The sequence below is a fragment of the Astatotilapia calliptera genome, chromosome 6, assembly GCF_964374335.1.
Source record: "Astatotilapia calliptera chromosome 6, fAstCal68.1, whole genome shotgun sequence".
NCBI lineage: Eukaryota > Metazoa > Chordata > Actinopteri > Cichliformes > Cichlidae > Astatotilapia > Astatotilapia calliptera.
In genome coordinates this window covers 15,369,709-15,384,563 of record NC_137427.1, presented here as the reverse complement: position 1 = coordinate 15,384,563, position 14,855 = coordinate 15,369,709, and the positions used below count along the sequence as shown (strand labels likewise).

The 14,855-nt window shown below is 40.2% G+C and overlaps 1 protein-coding gene across 4 annotated transcripts in view; it reads left to right on the top strand.

Moving 5' to 3' along the window:
- Positions 1–14,855, top strand: part of evi5l (ecotropic viral integration site 5 like) — a 46,861-nt gene that overhangs the window by 9,538 nt on the left and 22,468 nt on the right. For 2 of the 4 annotated variants that reach the window (XM_026170522.2, XM_026170524.2), the window contains exons 2-6: positions 7,955–8,346; positions 11,864–12,053; positions 13,163–13,387; positions 14,235–14,309; positions 14,533–14,658. In XM_026170522.2, the coding sequence (XP_026026307.1) occupies positions 8,105–8,346; positions 11,864–12,053; positions 13,163–13,387; positions 14,235–14,309; positions 14,533–14,658 (858 nt within the window). In that variant the 5' untranslated portion in view covers positions 7,955–8,104. Of the gene's footprint in view, positions 1–4,822; positions 4,911–5,622; positions 5,681–7,954; positions 8,347–11,863; positions 12,054–13,162; positions 13,388–14,234; positions 14,310–14,532; positions 14,659–14,855 lie in introns of all 4 variants that reach the window. The other 2 variants (XM_080302433.1, XM_080302434.1) reach the window with 2 other exon arrangements.

The following is a 14,855-nucleotide window of genomic DNA, read 5'->3' as shown; positions in this document are numbered from 1 at the left end:
AGAAGCCCTTTTACAAATGTGATTGGTTTCATAGGCTTGTTAATGGCTCTTTTGATTGGGCTGGTTAAGATGCATGAATGTGGGCCTTGTTTCTCCCCATGCACTGTTCAGACAGTTATGCTCCTCTGCTTTCCTCTCCCCTCCTGCAGGCTGTATTTCTGCTTTCCTTGCTGTGTATGTCAGCTTCATGTGCTTCATGTTTTTCAGGCCAATGAATGTTTCTCTTTAATTTTAATGCCCTGTGACAGAGCTGAATTTCTTTATTGCGCTGTTTTGGAGTTTTTGGATGTGAAGACAGTTTGATCTGAGTCAGTTAGATATGATAGTTTTAATGAATTCACTACACCGCTGTTGTTCGTTGGGATTAAACTGACTATGAATAGACGGATTATACAGATTATTAGCTGACCGTGTGTGTGTGTGTGTGTGTGTGTGTGTGTGTGTGTGTGTGTGTGTGTGTGTGTGTGTGTGTGTGTGTGTGTGTGTGTGTGTGTGTGTGTGTGTGTGTGTGTGTGTGTGACACACACATCTATAAAGCAAGCTTGGGAGATCCAGAGGAGTCAACTGTGACCATTTTTAGCCACTTTACAAAGCAGCACTACTGCTAATGTTCTGCACAGACACACTGTGTCAGTCCCTTCATTTCTGCAGCCCAGTCCCACACCACAAAATGTAATGTCTCTGTTAGTCCACAATGCAAAACAGTTTATTTTCAGCTTAAAGACCTGCAAACCTTTTGGGTTTTTTTGTTGTTGTTTTTGGTTTAGCTTGTTGTAAGGTGTTACGTTTCGGTGTGTCAGTGTTTTGTTTTTGCATGACTTATGTATTTCCTGCTTTACTTTGAAAGTCTGTGTTATCCTAGTGTGTTCAGTTTACATTTTCCCTGTCTCGTCAGTTCTAATTTGCCCCAGCTGTGTTTCCCTCCTGTGGTCCATTCCCTGATTGCTCCTTCTATGTATTTAAGCCTTGTGTTTCAGTATGTCATGGTCGCGATCTCCCCCGTGTTGTAAATAGTTTGGTGTTTTTGTTGTAAATAAATAGCCTGTTGTAAATAGTTGTGAATGGGTTTGTTAATACTTTCGTCATGGGATATTTTCGTTTTGGGATTTTGGTGGAGAGCTTTAGTTTTTTTTCTTCGTGGTTTTATTTTCCTTATCTTTGTTTTTCTACGTTGCACCCCGGTTGCCTAGGCCGGGGTGTAACATATGGGGGCTCGTCCGGGATCGCTGGAGGGTCCGAAGGAGGGACAGCTTCGGCCTTCTGTCTTCGCTGGAGGGTCCGAGGACCGCTTCAGCCTCCGTCTGCCTTCGCTGGAGGATCCGAGGGACCGCTCCAGCCTTCTGCAGCTGGTGGGCTGCGTGTCCGTGTGTGCAGCTGGTGGGCTGCGTGTCCGTGTGTGCAGCTGGTGGGCTGCGTGTCCATGTGTGCAGCTAGTGAGCTGCTCATCCGCCTTCGCTGGAGCGTCCGAGGGACCGCTCCAGCCTTCATCCGCCTCTGCTGGAGGGTCCGGGGGACCGCACCAGCCTTCGTCGTCTGCTGGAGGGTCCGTGGGACCGCTCCAGCCTCCATCAGCTTCGTCTGCCTTCATCCGCCTTCGCTGGGGGGAGGGTCCGTGGGACCGCCCCAGCCTTTGTCGTCGCTGGAGGGTCCGTGGGACCGCTCCAGCCATCATCCGCCTTCGCTGGAGGGTCCGAGGGACCGCACCAGCCTTCGTCGTCTGCTGGAGGGTCCGTGGGACCGCTCCAGCCTCCATCAGCTTCGTCTGCCTTCATCCGCCTTCGCTGGGGGGAGGGTCCGTGGGACCGCCCCAGCCTTTGTCGTCGCTGGAGGGTCCGTGGGACCGCTCCAGCCATCATCCGCCTTCGCTGGAGGGTCCGAGGGACCGCTCCAGCCTTCGTCGTCTGCTGGAGGGTCAGTGGGACCGCTCCAGCCTCCATCAGCTTCGTCTGCCTTCGTCTTCAGCCTTCGTTTGTCTGAATCAAACTTTTCACTTGGGGTTACATGTTTGATTTTTGGGTAGGGGGAAATGTTACGTTTCGGTGTGTCAGTGTTTTGTTTTTGCATGACTTATGTATTTCCTGCTTTACTTTGAAAGTCTGTGTTATCCTAGTGTGTTCAGTTTACATTTTCCCTGTCTCGTCAGTTCTAATTTGCCCCAGCTGTGTTTCCCTCCTGTGGTCCATTCCCTGATTGCTCCTTCTATGTATTTAAGCCTTGTGTTTCAGTATGTCATGGTCGCGATCTCCCCCGTGTTGTAAATAGTTTGGTGTTTTTGTTGTAAATAAATAGTCTGTTGTAAATAGTTGTGAATGGCTTTGTTAATACTTTCGTCATGGGATATTTTCGTTTTGGGATTTTGGTGGAGAGCTTTAGTTTTTTTTCTTCGTGGTTTTATTTTCCTTATCTTTGTTTTTCTACGTTGCACCCCGGTTGCCTAGGCCGGGGTGTAACATAAGGACAAAACTCATCTGACATCCTATCAAAATGCAAAGTGCAGCAGAGTTAATGTTGTGAATGAGCGTCATCTTCTCCTAACCCAGACTAATTAGTTTTTTGGTGCTTTTTAAATGGAGGTTCATTTCCCCACTTGGTACGGTTCATTTGTGCAGATGCAAACAAAGTAATCAAATTTGGGCGCAGACCAAAACAATTGCAGCGAGAACATTTGGAGACAGTGGTGTCAGTCCAGGTCCAAACAAACTCCAGGCACTGAACCCAGTGGCACGCTGCAAGTTTATGCAAACACCTTCTCATAGCCAGTATGTATCTCAGATGTGATAGAGTACCAAGAACATGCGGAATGTAGTAACCAGCCCTAAAATGAACCAAGGGCTCACTAGTCCAAAATTGTCCAGAACACAGCACCTTTTCATGCATTTATTTTTGTTGCTTTTTCTGAGACACATTTGGCCAGTAAATGGACACACCTGGTTTGTAGTGACTCATTTTGTTTTGGAGTTTTCTCTGTGAAAAGAAACTTAATCACAGGAAAAAGCTACAAGTACTCATGTCCTGATTCTAAAAAATTTACAGAGAATTTGGGTTGTCAGATAGTCAAACAAAACGGCAACTAAAATGTAATCTTAAAGTCATGCAAAAATAAATATAATTCTACCACACACGTGCTCTACAAATGTGTAGCATTTGAGTGAAAGTGGGATTTTTACACACATAGAATAGTTTGTATTTGTATATGTGTTGAGTGAGTATTTGCTTTGCTTGTTTTCTTTGATATGGGTAAAGATTTTTACACTGGCCTTCCATAGCCAGATATCTTCAGACATATTAGGATGAAAATGTGGGAAATCCAAGGTCAAAATGTGCTGTCTAAGAGAAGTGGGAATCATTGTTACTGTGATAAAAAGCATTTTGATTTATTGCTTCAAAATAGGACTGTAAAGCAGGCAGGCACACTGACCAACACTGCTATTACAAGCTGTCATAAATGTTACATTCACCTGGCCTGCTAAACAGTTTGTATTACAGTCATCTAGCTTAATTGAAAAGGTGTCGACTATTGTACTGTTAAAGGTATTTTGAGCTTAAAATGGCATTCAGCAGTCGCTTTTGTTACTTGTTTTGAACAAGTAAACAAAAGTCTTAGTTTTACATAGCCTTGTATCGAGTAGGTCTGCACATAACGTAGGTGATGAGATTGTGTTACTTTTTTAGCTTATCCCAAATTGGAAGCTTTGTTGAGCTAAGTGTGTTGAGTTTTAGTTTAGTTTAGTTTTTTTCGGTTCAGTTGAATGAACGTTAGCTTTGCCATACTTGGCTAACATCCTCTGTATGTGAGCTGAGATCTTACAGTATGTTTGCACTACTCCCCAAGTACTTTACTTTCATATAATATTCCTTACAAATCCCACATGTCACATCCATATGCTTCATGTTTAAAAAAATAAATATGTCCATGCATCTAATTCAAATGTGGATGATACTTTTCAGATTTTTTTATTTTTTACTTTGCCTGATCCCTGCTTCCACCTTGGGTTTACCAACTTCCTACTGTGCGACTGACGTTACCTCGCTAGAAAAATCATTAAGCTCAATGGCACCATCTGGTGAAGTGAAAAAGTAATTGGTTTTATTATTCTACTGCTGACAAGTTACTTTTTATTTGAAACCATATGATATTGTATCGATATCTGGTGTCTTTGTTTCAACACAGCATCATGGCGATGCTGTGTTGAAACAAAGAATGTTATATCATTCGATTGCTGTATCGATTGCTGTATTGATTTTTCTTTTTTTTTTAATTACCCGGGCTAACATTAGCTAGTAAAATATTACGTTTATGCCAAGCTTGTGCTTTGTAAGGTCCTTATCGCTGAAAGTATCAAGCACACAAATGCACATGTAGCTTCTTTTTCTTCTTTTTTTTAATCCTTTATTAAAGAAATTCAACTACAGCTCAAAAAGCATGATTGCATCAACAATCTGCTGAATGATGAAGCCTTTTTTTTCCTCCTGGGAAATCACACCTCAGTTTATCTTATGAAGAATTCAATTAAAAACTGCCCTCAGCAGGGGCGGAGCGTGGGGGTGGCTTACTGGGCTTAAGCCCGGGTTGTTTTGTCAGAGCCAGCCATACTAAGGAGAGCTTAAGTTTGACCAGGTACCAAAGCAAATCATTCGTACCGTACAAATAATGTAAATATGACGGTGAATCACGAAAGATTGATATCAAACTGATCACTTGACCAATATTACGTTACTTGCTCTTCAAGTGAATCAACAAATGGCGAAATGAAAAGCCGAAGAAATGCTATTTTTTTTTTTAGAGAGTCTTAGCTTACGTGTGTTTATTTCATATTTTCAGTTCTTACCCTCCCCGACTAAATCGGTTTCAGTAATGCACTGAAATATAAGACTGGACATTAGAGGGCTCTTTCAAAGAAAAAACTCAGGTAAATGTTATTTTATATATTATGCTTTGTATGTTGTTCAGTATATTTCTATGCAAAACAAGAGGGATTTCAGTACACAGCAGGATATTCACATTTGTAACCAGATATTTACATACACCTTAGGGAGAAAACATAAAACATTTTTACTGTACAACATTAATTTAGAGTAAACTTTTGTTTTAGATAAATATTGAAATGTCTTTTGAATTAGTTAAATGTCAGAATAAAGAGAGACAGCTGTCTATTTGTTATCACTTTCATCAAATTTAGGAGTACATGTACACTAAGTTTATTGTTAATTAATAAGAAAGCTGCAGACGATTCCATTCTGAGCTGAAGAAGCTTCTGATAGGTTAGTAGAGTCCATGTGAGTAAATTGGTGGCACACCTGTGGATGCATATAAGGCAAAACACAGAGCCTGTTTCTGTGACATGGGAACATCAAGAGATGTCAACCAAAACACCAGGAAAATAATTGTGGAGCTCCATAAGTGTGGCTCAATTTTGAATACAATTTGGTGCCATTTACAATTAAGAAACACAGATAGGTTCTCTCTTTACTCTTAAAGTTAACAAATATGTTTTTTATATTTATCAATCTAAAAAATAAACATTTAGTCTGATTTGATGTTACAATTAAAAAAAGTGTTTGTGTTTTTATCTGAAGAGTATGTAAATATCTGGTTTCAACTGTATATTTGATGATTGTCAGCACAAAGAGGAAGAGAGAGGAAGAGAGAGGAGAATGAGGACAGATGGAACAAGAGCAGGTGAGACACACATGTTAGTCAAATGGTTGTTTACCAAAAGTATCACCGTATCATAGGTCCTCATGTATCTCGTACCTAGTGTTTCTTTTTAGGTTTACTATTTTTCAAATTCTATATTTATTAAGTTTTGCAGCTTGTTTGCACAACAAGGCTAAATAATTATATAAACTTTTCTCAATCTAAATAGTGGACTTTGGTAGAATTAAAAAATAAGTGTAGTGGAGGTCTATGATGATTTTTAGTGCTACTATCATCTAGTTCTGATTCTGGTTCTGTCTTGGTTAAATCCTAAGTAGTCCTGATTTTGAACTGTTGTAGTCCTGTTTTAATTCTGGATCAGTTTTGGGTCTGGTTGAATTGGGGTTTAGTCCTCATGTCTTGATACAGCCCCGATTTTGTTCTGCCTTGCTGCTTAATTAAAAAACTAGTTTAAGGTGTCCTGCACATGTGATATATATTTTTCCCTATATGAAGTCATTCTTTTTTGAACAAAACTCAAAACAGAGCCTATTAATCTTTCAGTCATTTCTAAACTCCCCCCCCCCCCAAAAAAAAAAAAATCCCACATGCATACTACCCTTTAGGTTCTAAGCCCTGGGTGTTTCAAATGTCTGGCTCCGCCTCTGGCCCTCAGCCTTCTGTTCCAAACCAGCGGTGTCAGCTGCTCATAAACTGTGTGAAATCTGAGTTTATCTCTCTGAATTTACTCTGTAATTCATTTGATTTGTTTAATAGTCTGGTTTTAATAAATTCCTCAGCTGCTTGCAGTCATTTTGTGGCACTGTTTCTGAATGTAGATGAATGTGTGACCATGTCTTAGTCCTTCTGAAAGCTGTGCAGTGTGATCTTAACCGAATAACAGTGTAACAAGTAATTTGCAGTAACTTTTTATTGTGATTTTTTTTTTTCTTTTTATATGCTGACAGGTCAATTCTTCCCTCTGATGGAGGAAAAAAAAAGTTGTGATTATGTCTGTGTAAACCACATTAGAGCACTCAAATCTGTGATAAAGAGAAAATTAGCTTCATACTTATTGATTTCTGACTCAGAAACTTGATTATTACTATAACTCATTGTTCTACATCAGACTTTCAGCTTCACCTTCTTCATAGAGCAATGACATGAAATTTACACCCCAGGGGCCAAATCAACCCAGTAATAGGTTGCCATCTGGCCCGCAAACAGTTTTCTGTTTTACTAAATGAAACTGACTGAAGAGGATCAAAGCTTTGTTTAATGTTGTGTTAACTCTTTTCAATGTAACCACAGTATTTTTACCTGTAGCTTTAGAATAGATAGAAATGGATTATTAGGTGTGGGTGACATAGCCTCCAAATTATATCACTATATTTCAAGGAAATTCTGATAATATTTCTGACAGTAATGGGAGAAAACATTATTGGAAGCACTTTTTGGTTCTTCCAGCTTACAGGCAGTGGTATTTAGTGGTATTTATTAGTGTGAATAAAAATAAAGGACAGTTTCCATCCTTCTTTTCCAGTGAGTTAATGCCATGTTGACAGAGTACCTGATTCAAAGGGAGAATCTGTTGCTACAAGGCACCAGCAGCAGCAGTACAGTGCAATAGCAGTGACACATTAAATTAAGAACAAAAATTAGCCTTCGTACTATTTTCTTTGTAAACTTTAAATCAAATTTGCATAACTGCTAAATACTTTAACAGAAAAGTAACTTAATCATGTAACTCCTGAGGAGTCGGCACAATAGTGTGAAAGTTGAAAAATATGTTGTACCTGGAGTGTTTGATCTTGAGTTGAGCTTGTTAAAAGCTGCTTAAAGCCCACACATGACCAGCTAGCATATAGCTAGCATGTCCGCCTTCATAGACTAGATGTTTTTGATGGTGTGTTTTTTGCCTCAAGTGATGAAACAAGTTTGTTGTTTCCACCTTTAGCAGGAACAGTTTTGTTGCATATTTTGTAAAACGTTGAGCTTTCTTGGAGGTTGTTGTAGTAACTCCCTGCTCCTTTTTTACTAAATTGTCATCAGAGAGTCACACTTAGCTCTCCTTGTTAGTAATGCCTGGTTTATTTTTGTCATTGTGTGCACTAAGGAGCATAAACGCTTGATATCGTTTGATATCATGATATGATACTTTCATATCGCATCATTATACTGGTATTATCAGGCAATATAGTATGGCACCTGTGTATTAACTTATCAAGTTAATAATAATAATGACATGAACTAAACTATGTTTGGTTTTTATTTATTTAGCCTTTGCTCACATACATTTCTTTTAATTCTTGGCAGGTTTGAGGACCTCTGATCATATAGGCTTGCCTGGTGGCCAATCAGGCAACAGCCAGGCTCACTAAGGAGGGAGACATACAGTGAGACTGGGAGACGTTTTTTTTGAGCACACCAGCACTGCTTTACCCACCTCACGCCAACCTCAGCGTCATGTCTATCCCCAGCGGCAGCCCGGAAAGAGAGGGCTCTGGTGGGGCTCCCCCTCAGCTGGAGTGCCCTTCCTCCCCACCTGGCATGGATCCAGATCCCTCATCGAATGGCAGCCCTGTGCTCAGCCCAGACTCCTCTTCCCACGATGCAGTGCTGTCAGCACCTGCAGCCTCCCCAGCAGACTCCGAGAACTTGAGTCCTGATGAATTAGAGCTGCTAGCCAAACTGGAGGAGCAGAACAGGTAAGATCAGTAGTTGTCATTGTTGTGTTAAGCTTTTAAACTGAAAACACAGCAGTTTTTTAGCTTCAATGTGGCCCAGGATTTATTAACTATTTGACTTTTTTTTCTTGTATAGGAAGCCAGTCAAATCTAAGTCTTTGTAACAAACCTTGTAGCACCATATCAGACTAAAAAAAAAAAAACAACAACTGCGTGAGAGCTGCAAGTTTAATTGCAGTTTTCACAAGAAAATGAAAACTGCATGTTTAAGAACCCTGTTTATGTTTGATGCACTGATTGAGGCATGTGCAAAGTGTTATAGCAGCACAGCATTGTTATCAGAATGCAGTAGTCTCTTTTTGCAGAAAATCTTCCCCAAAAAATCTGCTTCTGCCTTGATTTAACACGGAGATGCCTGAAGAGATTCGCCTGTTCACAGGGAGATGAAGCTGAAAAGACACTAAAGCGTATTGCATGCCAGCAGTTATGACTTCACATTTGGCACACACCACTGAGCACAAGGACAACAGTGAGGATGAACTGCTGTTAGAGTCACCAGGCAAATCTAATAAAAACACTTAAAAAGATTGGCAACTTTGGCCCAAAATAAGCATTTTTTTTTCCTCTGCAGATTTACTCACTATTACATTGTCAATATCTGCCTCATCTCACCTGAAACTCTGAATGAATGTCTTGGTAATTGAAAAATTGGAAAATTACTATTATGTTCATGCCTGTGAGTGTATGTAAACTTCTTACCACAACTGTAGATACTGTGAAGGAACGAGCTGGTTAGGCATGAAGTCACAGAGCAGTTACAGAAAAAGTAGATTTTATTTTATCTAAAATTGCCAAGAAAACCCAACAAATTTTTACAAAAGTTAAAATATTTTTATGAATCCTTGAAAGAGATCAAATAAATAGCTAAACTCAAGTTGTGTTATATAATCCCCTGTTCAGTGTTGGGAAGGTTACTAAAATGTATTCCACTACAGATTACAGAATACATGCCCCAAAATGTATTTTGTAACGTATTCCGTTACATTACTCAATGAGAGTAACATTCTGAATACTTTGGATTACTTAATAATATATTATCATGCTTTTTACAACTACATGACTGTACTATTGCTGTGTGATTTATTACTATTACTGAAGGCTACTCGCCATACCAATACCAACTAGATTTTTAAATCTTAATATAAAATGAGTAACAGTAGGGTGGACATTAGGTAAGGCTGCACTTTTTGCGGCGATCACAAACTATTCAGCACGTATATAAAACAGGTCCCATAGTAAAGGGACCTCTGGCTAATACGTCGGGTTGCGTGTCGGGCTGGTAACCGAAAACTAGTTTTACTTTCTTGCCTGGGTCAACTTTGCTAGCGAGAGGCAGAGAGAGGCGTTGAAAGGCTGCTCCAACAGAACTTATTGTTTCGGAGAAAAACACGAACACAGTGTACAGTCGAGTCTTAATAGCTTACTTACAACTGGGCTACACTGCCCATGAGGCTACATTCTTTAGGGCTATGCCTGTAACACTCTGCCTATTGCCTTCATATTAAATAATTTTTTGAACAATAATTTTTACAAATATTTTGTCACATCATTATGCGGGCCGCAAGTAGAGGTGACAAGGGCCGCGACATTGAAACACAGGCAATAGAGGCTCTTAATGCGTGTTTTGTTTGGGTTTCCACCAGCGTGGAATTACCAAAAATACAGAGGGGACAGCCTAACATATGAAACAGGAAAAGACTCCTGTGTAATCCCTTTTTTTTTTTTTCTTTTTTTTTTTTTTAATTAACAAAGTAACCGTATTTGGAATACCACCCTTTAAAATGGTAACTGTAATGGAATACAGTTACTCATATTTTGTATTTTATATACGTATTCCATTACTCCCCAACACTGCCCGTGTTAATATTACAACTAACTGCTCAAACAGAACAGACCCAAAATCAGCTTAAACAAACCAAAGACTGACCCGACAAAGGAGAGATAAAAATACTGCCTCATCCGATCAAATGAGAGACACAAGAAGAACATACACTCTAACAAATGAATTCATTAGAAGGAAACAAACCCAAGAGTTATAGTTATAGTAACTATTGGTTACTTTATATTAACATAAATTAATTAGAACTAAAGTCAAGAGTCCAAGGAAATAGTCCTGCATTCCTGGGCATTCCAGGACGTCAGCAGCTAAACGGACTCCACGGCATACTAAGGTTAAACTGTGTACCACAAATAGAACCAAGGTATTTCAATAAATGCTAAACAATTACGAGAATGATGTGCGATATCAAAGATTGTGTTGTCAAGTTTGTGTTCGTGGAACTCAATTATGATGAGAGGTTCCCTGCAGCAAGGAGCCTTCATGGTGTTACGGCTTCTTTCTAGGATTGTTAAAGTTCACATATGGAACAGAAAGGAAACACACAAAGGTACATCTAGATAGAAATTCGCATTGAAATTACCATTTTTGACATCCAAGTGTAATGGAGTCAGGCATGATGGAAAGTAGGATTTATAGCAAATATAAAACTTTTCTGGTTTTCTGATTAATACAGCTGAATTGTGTAGCCTCTGTTAATAGTCACGATAGCGGGAGGGTCACATGAACCACCATGGGGTTCACTCAAGACCAACTTTCTTTAGAGAATAAAATTTTATAATCAAAAAGGATTAAAATAAGATACTTTGCAATTTCTATGTTGTGTGTTACTTCAGGAAGCTCTGTGTTTCAGGATCTATTTTTCCAGGGATAAATTTGAACATTTATTTTCTTGGCTTCAGAGAAAATAATTGTTGTTGTTTTTTTAATTCAAGGTTGAGGTTTAATCTGTGTTAGGTAATGTTTAATCCCACACAACCAGGAGCACTGGCCTTTGCATTGGAATTTGTATTTATAAATGTGTTACCTTAAATAATCCACCACTGCAGAAGGAGTGTTTTCATTAGGCTGTATTTACTGCCATCAAGCTAAAATCCCAAGAAATCACATTGAGAAGAAGAACAACAGTAGCACATTTTCAGCTTCACAGCCAGTCCCAGCAGAATGGTCAGAGTGCTGGACGGAGGTGTAAAGTGACTTAAAAGAAACCGACATTTGAGGTCAAAGTGGACTGAACCTTGGAGTAAAGAGCTGCCCTTCTTAATCACATCACCTCTGCATTTTGCTGCCCTGCTGTACAGCAGACTCCACAAGGACTTAAAGGAAATCACTCGCCCCAGCCTATATTTGAGTTCGAGTTCTTCCAAATTCAAACTCATAGTTCAGGAGCATTTTAGCTTTAGCTTAGCATATAACCATTAAACGCCCTTCCCACCTAAATAAATGAATAAATAAACCAAGGGGAACATGCCTTGCAGCTGCTGGTGCCTCTCTAAATTTAGCATTTTTTGCAATGTCACATTCTGCCTCTCGCTCTCGCTTATCTTAGCTTAACTCTCCAGTGTGTAACATAAATAAGCTCTCCTGTGTGATCAGTCATAAATTCAGCTTCCTGTTCTCATAATCTGTGTCTTCACGCAGGTTGCTGGAGGCTGATTCCAAGTCCATGCGGTCAATGAGTGGCTCGCGACGCAACAGTGGCTCCTCGCTGGTCTCCAGCTCCTCGGCCTCCTCAAACCTGTCGCACCTGGAGGAAGACACGTGGATCTTATGGGGCCGCATCGTCAACGAATGGGAGGAGTGGAGACGCAAGAAGGACAAACTCCTGAAGGTGAGGGGAGAGTCTGGCACTTGAAGTGGAGAATGAAGTATTTGGAAGGCACATGTGGTTTTTTTCACTGAGAATGAGTCACTGAGTGCGATTCAAAATAAGAACACCAGTAAGGAAATTATGAGCCTCCTCATTTTATTTTTATAGTTGGCGGGTCACATTTCACAAGTCGATTTTCCAATTTGTTTCCTAATGTCTAGTGGCTGGTTGGTCATTTATAGCTTTGCTCACAGACTATGACTGGTTTATTTCTATTCGTGAAGTCACAGTGGGTGTCCTTTTTCTAGCTGTCTGCAAGTGTGCTCAAAAATGTCTCGCAGTGTTACCCTCAAATTCAGCACAAACAAAAACACTATTGGTATGAAGCTGTCTTTTTTGTTTGTTTGTTTTTAATACAGTAAAATACCAATAATCCCCTCTATCTGCCCTCTGCCTCCCATCCCTCTCTTTGTGTCTCTGTGTCCTCCATCACAAAAAGACTAAACCCCCAGGGAAGACAAGACGGATGAGAGAGGACACAATAAAAATGAGTCAGGGGAACCTGGGAGCTCACACAAAAATCTATAAGCAGGCTATAAATGCTGAAAATAGAAAATAGCAATCCATCATAATTTACAACTGAGTGTGATTACAAAACGATGCTAGATTGTCCTTGTAAATATAAATCTGTTAGCGTTTCATAATTGAGTTTGCATTGATGTCTTTTCTTCTGACGTGCTTTAATATCTGTAAAATGACATCTTTCAGTATATAAAGAGGCTGGGTATTAATAATGGATTGCATTTATATAGCGCTTTTTGGGGCCCTCAAAGCGCTTTACAATTCCACTATTCACTCACACACCGGTGGAGGCAAGCTACAGTTGTAGCCACAGCTGCCCTGGGGCAGACTGACAGAAGTGAGGCTGCCATATCGTGGCTCGGCCCCTCTGGCAATCAGCAGTAGGCAGTAGGTGAAGTGTCTTACCCAAGGACACAACAACCGAGACTGTCCGAGCCGGGGCTCGAACCGGCAACCTTCCGGTTACAAGACAAACTGCCAACTCTTTGAGCCACGACCGCCCTGTACTCTATTTTAATATAACTCGTTTCACTCTCTCTATCTTCCAGGAGTTGATCAGAAAGGGCATTCCTCATCATTTCCGGGCCATCGTGTGGCAGCTTCTGGGCAACGCCACAGACATGCCGGTGAAGAACCAGTACTCTGAACTGCTGAAGATGTCCTCCCCCTGTGAGAAGCTAATCCGCAGAGATATCGCCCGCACCTACCCTGAGCACGAGTTCTTCAAAGGCCAGGACAGCCTCGGACAGGAGGTCCTCTTCAATGTCATGAAGGTGAGAACTGCAGCGTTTGATCACCTCAAGGTCTGAATTTATCAGGGGGAGGGGCTTTTTTGTGTTTTTGAAACATGGTTTATCATCTGTAAAAACGGACTTATTTACACTGTGAGCTTTGAAATATGTGTATTGGTCACACTGGAGAAAAAATAAGACCAAACCAAAAATGGTTACAAGCACTAAGCGCTGATTTTGGTTGAGCCGCAGTCTTCAATCACTCTGTAGTGTCACTGTAGCACAACAGATGGATGAACAGTCAACTTTCTGGAATTTCCTTCACTTGCTTTCTTAAATGACACATCTACAAATAAATGTCTGGATAAGAACGACTAATATGGATATGTTGATTTAACAGTGGTGTGAAATTATTGTATTTAGCTATTGTATTAATTTTTTTTTTTTAATTCCGACTTTATTTCAGAATGACAGGAAGTGCTGTGTAGTTTTAATGAAACCCTAACATGCAAAACTAAAAGCCATTTTTAAACCTTTAATCTTTCTGCAGCAAATGGAAGGATTTGATTGGCTGTGTCTTTTTGATCAGACTGGGTTTTACCTTCATAATGTGATTTTTTTGTTCCTGGGGAGAAAAACAAATTGCAGAGACACACAAAAATGTGGAAATATGTTTACTATCATGGAGACAAGCTCGTTTCCTGTCTGCAAATCAGTCGAGCTCCCTTGTAGCTGAGCTGCTCAGGAAATGAAGGGACCTCTGTTGACTTGTTGGTCCTGTCGCTAGGTCTGATTGTCCTGTCACAAATAAAGATGTATTTTTCTAAACATACAGAACATAGTAACTGAAATCTGTTGTGTGTGTGCATCCTTTTTTTCCTTTTTTCAGGCGTACTCTCTGGTGGATCGAGAGGTGGGCTACTGCCAGGGCAGCGCATTCATTGTTGGATTGCTTCTAATGCAGGTAATTGTCAAACGGTGTGCTGCAGGAAACTGAACCATAAGAGAATATTTTTGCTTCAAGGCTCAGCACATTTTATCTGTAAACAATGTCTTTATTATAGCCACAGTTATTTATGTAGCAGGTCTTTGAAAAATTAAACTGCAGTTAATTTGTTTTTTGAGATGGTGTATAATACAGAGTCCAGCACAGTTTGATTTCTAACAATCTTCTCGCCTTCTCCCAGATGCCAGAGGAGGAGGCCTTTTGTGTTTTTGTTCGTCTGATGCAGGAGTATCGCCTGAGGGAGCTCTTCAAGCCCAGCATGGCAGAGCTCGGTCTCTGCATCTACCAGTTTGAATATCTGCTACAGGTAAAGAGGAAGCAGGAGCGTGCATCTAAAAAACGATAAATGTTGCAGTGTGAACGCTCTCCACAAAGGGGCAGCAGATCTTTCTTTTCTTTTTTTGTTTTTTTAATCTCCAGCACATCACTTCCTTTTCAGGTATGTTCTCTTGGGTCTATTTTAATTTTTTGAGATGTTAACTTTCTTTCCTGTTTTTGTTTTTT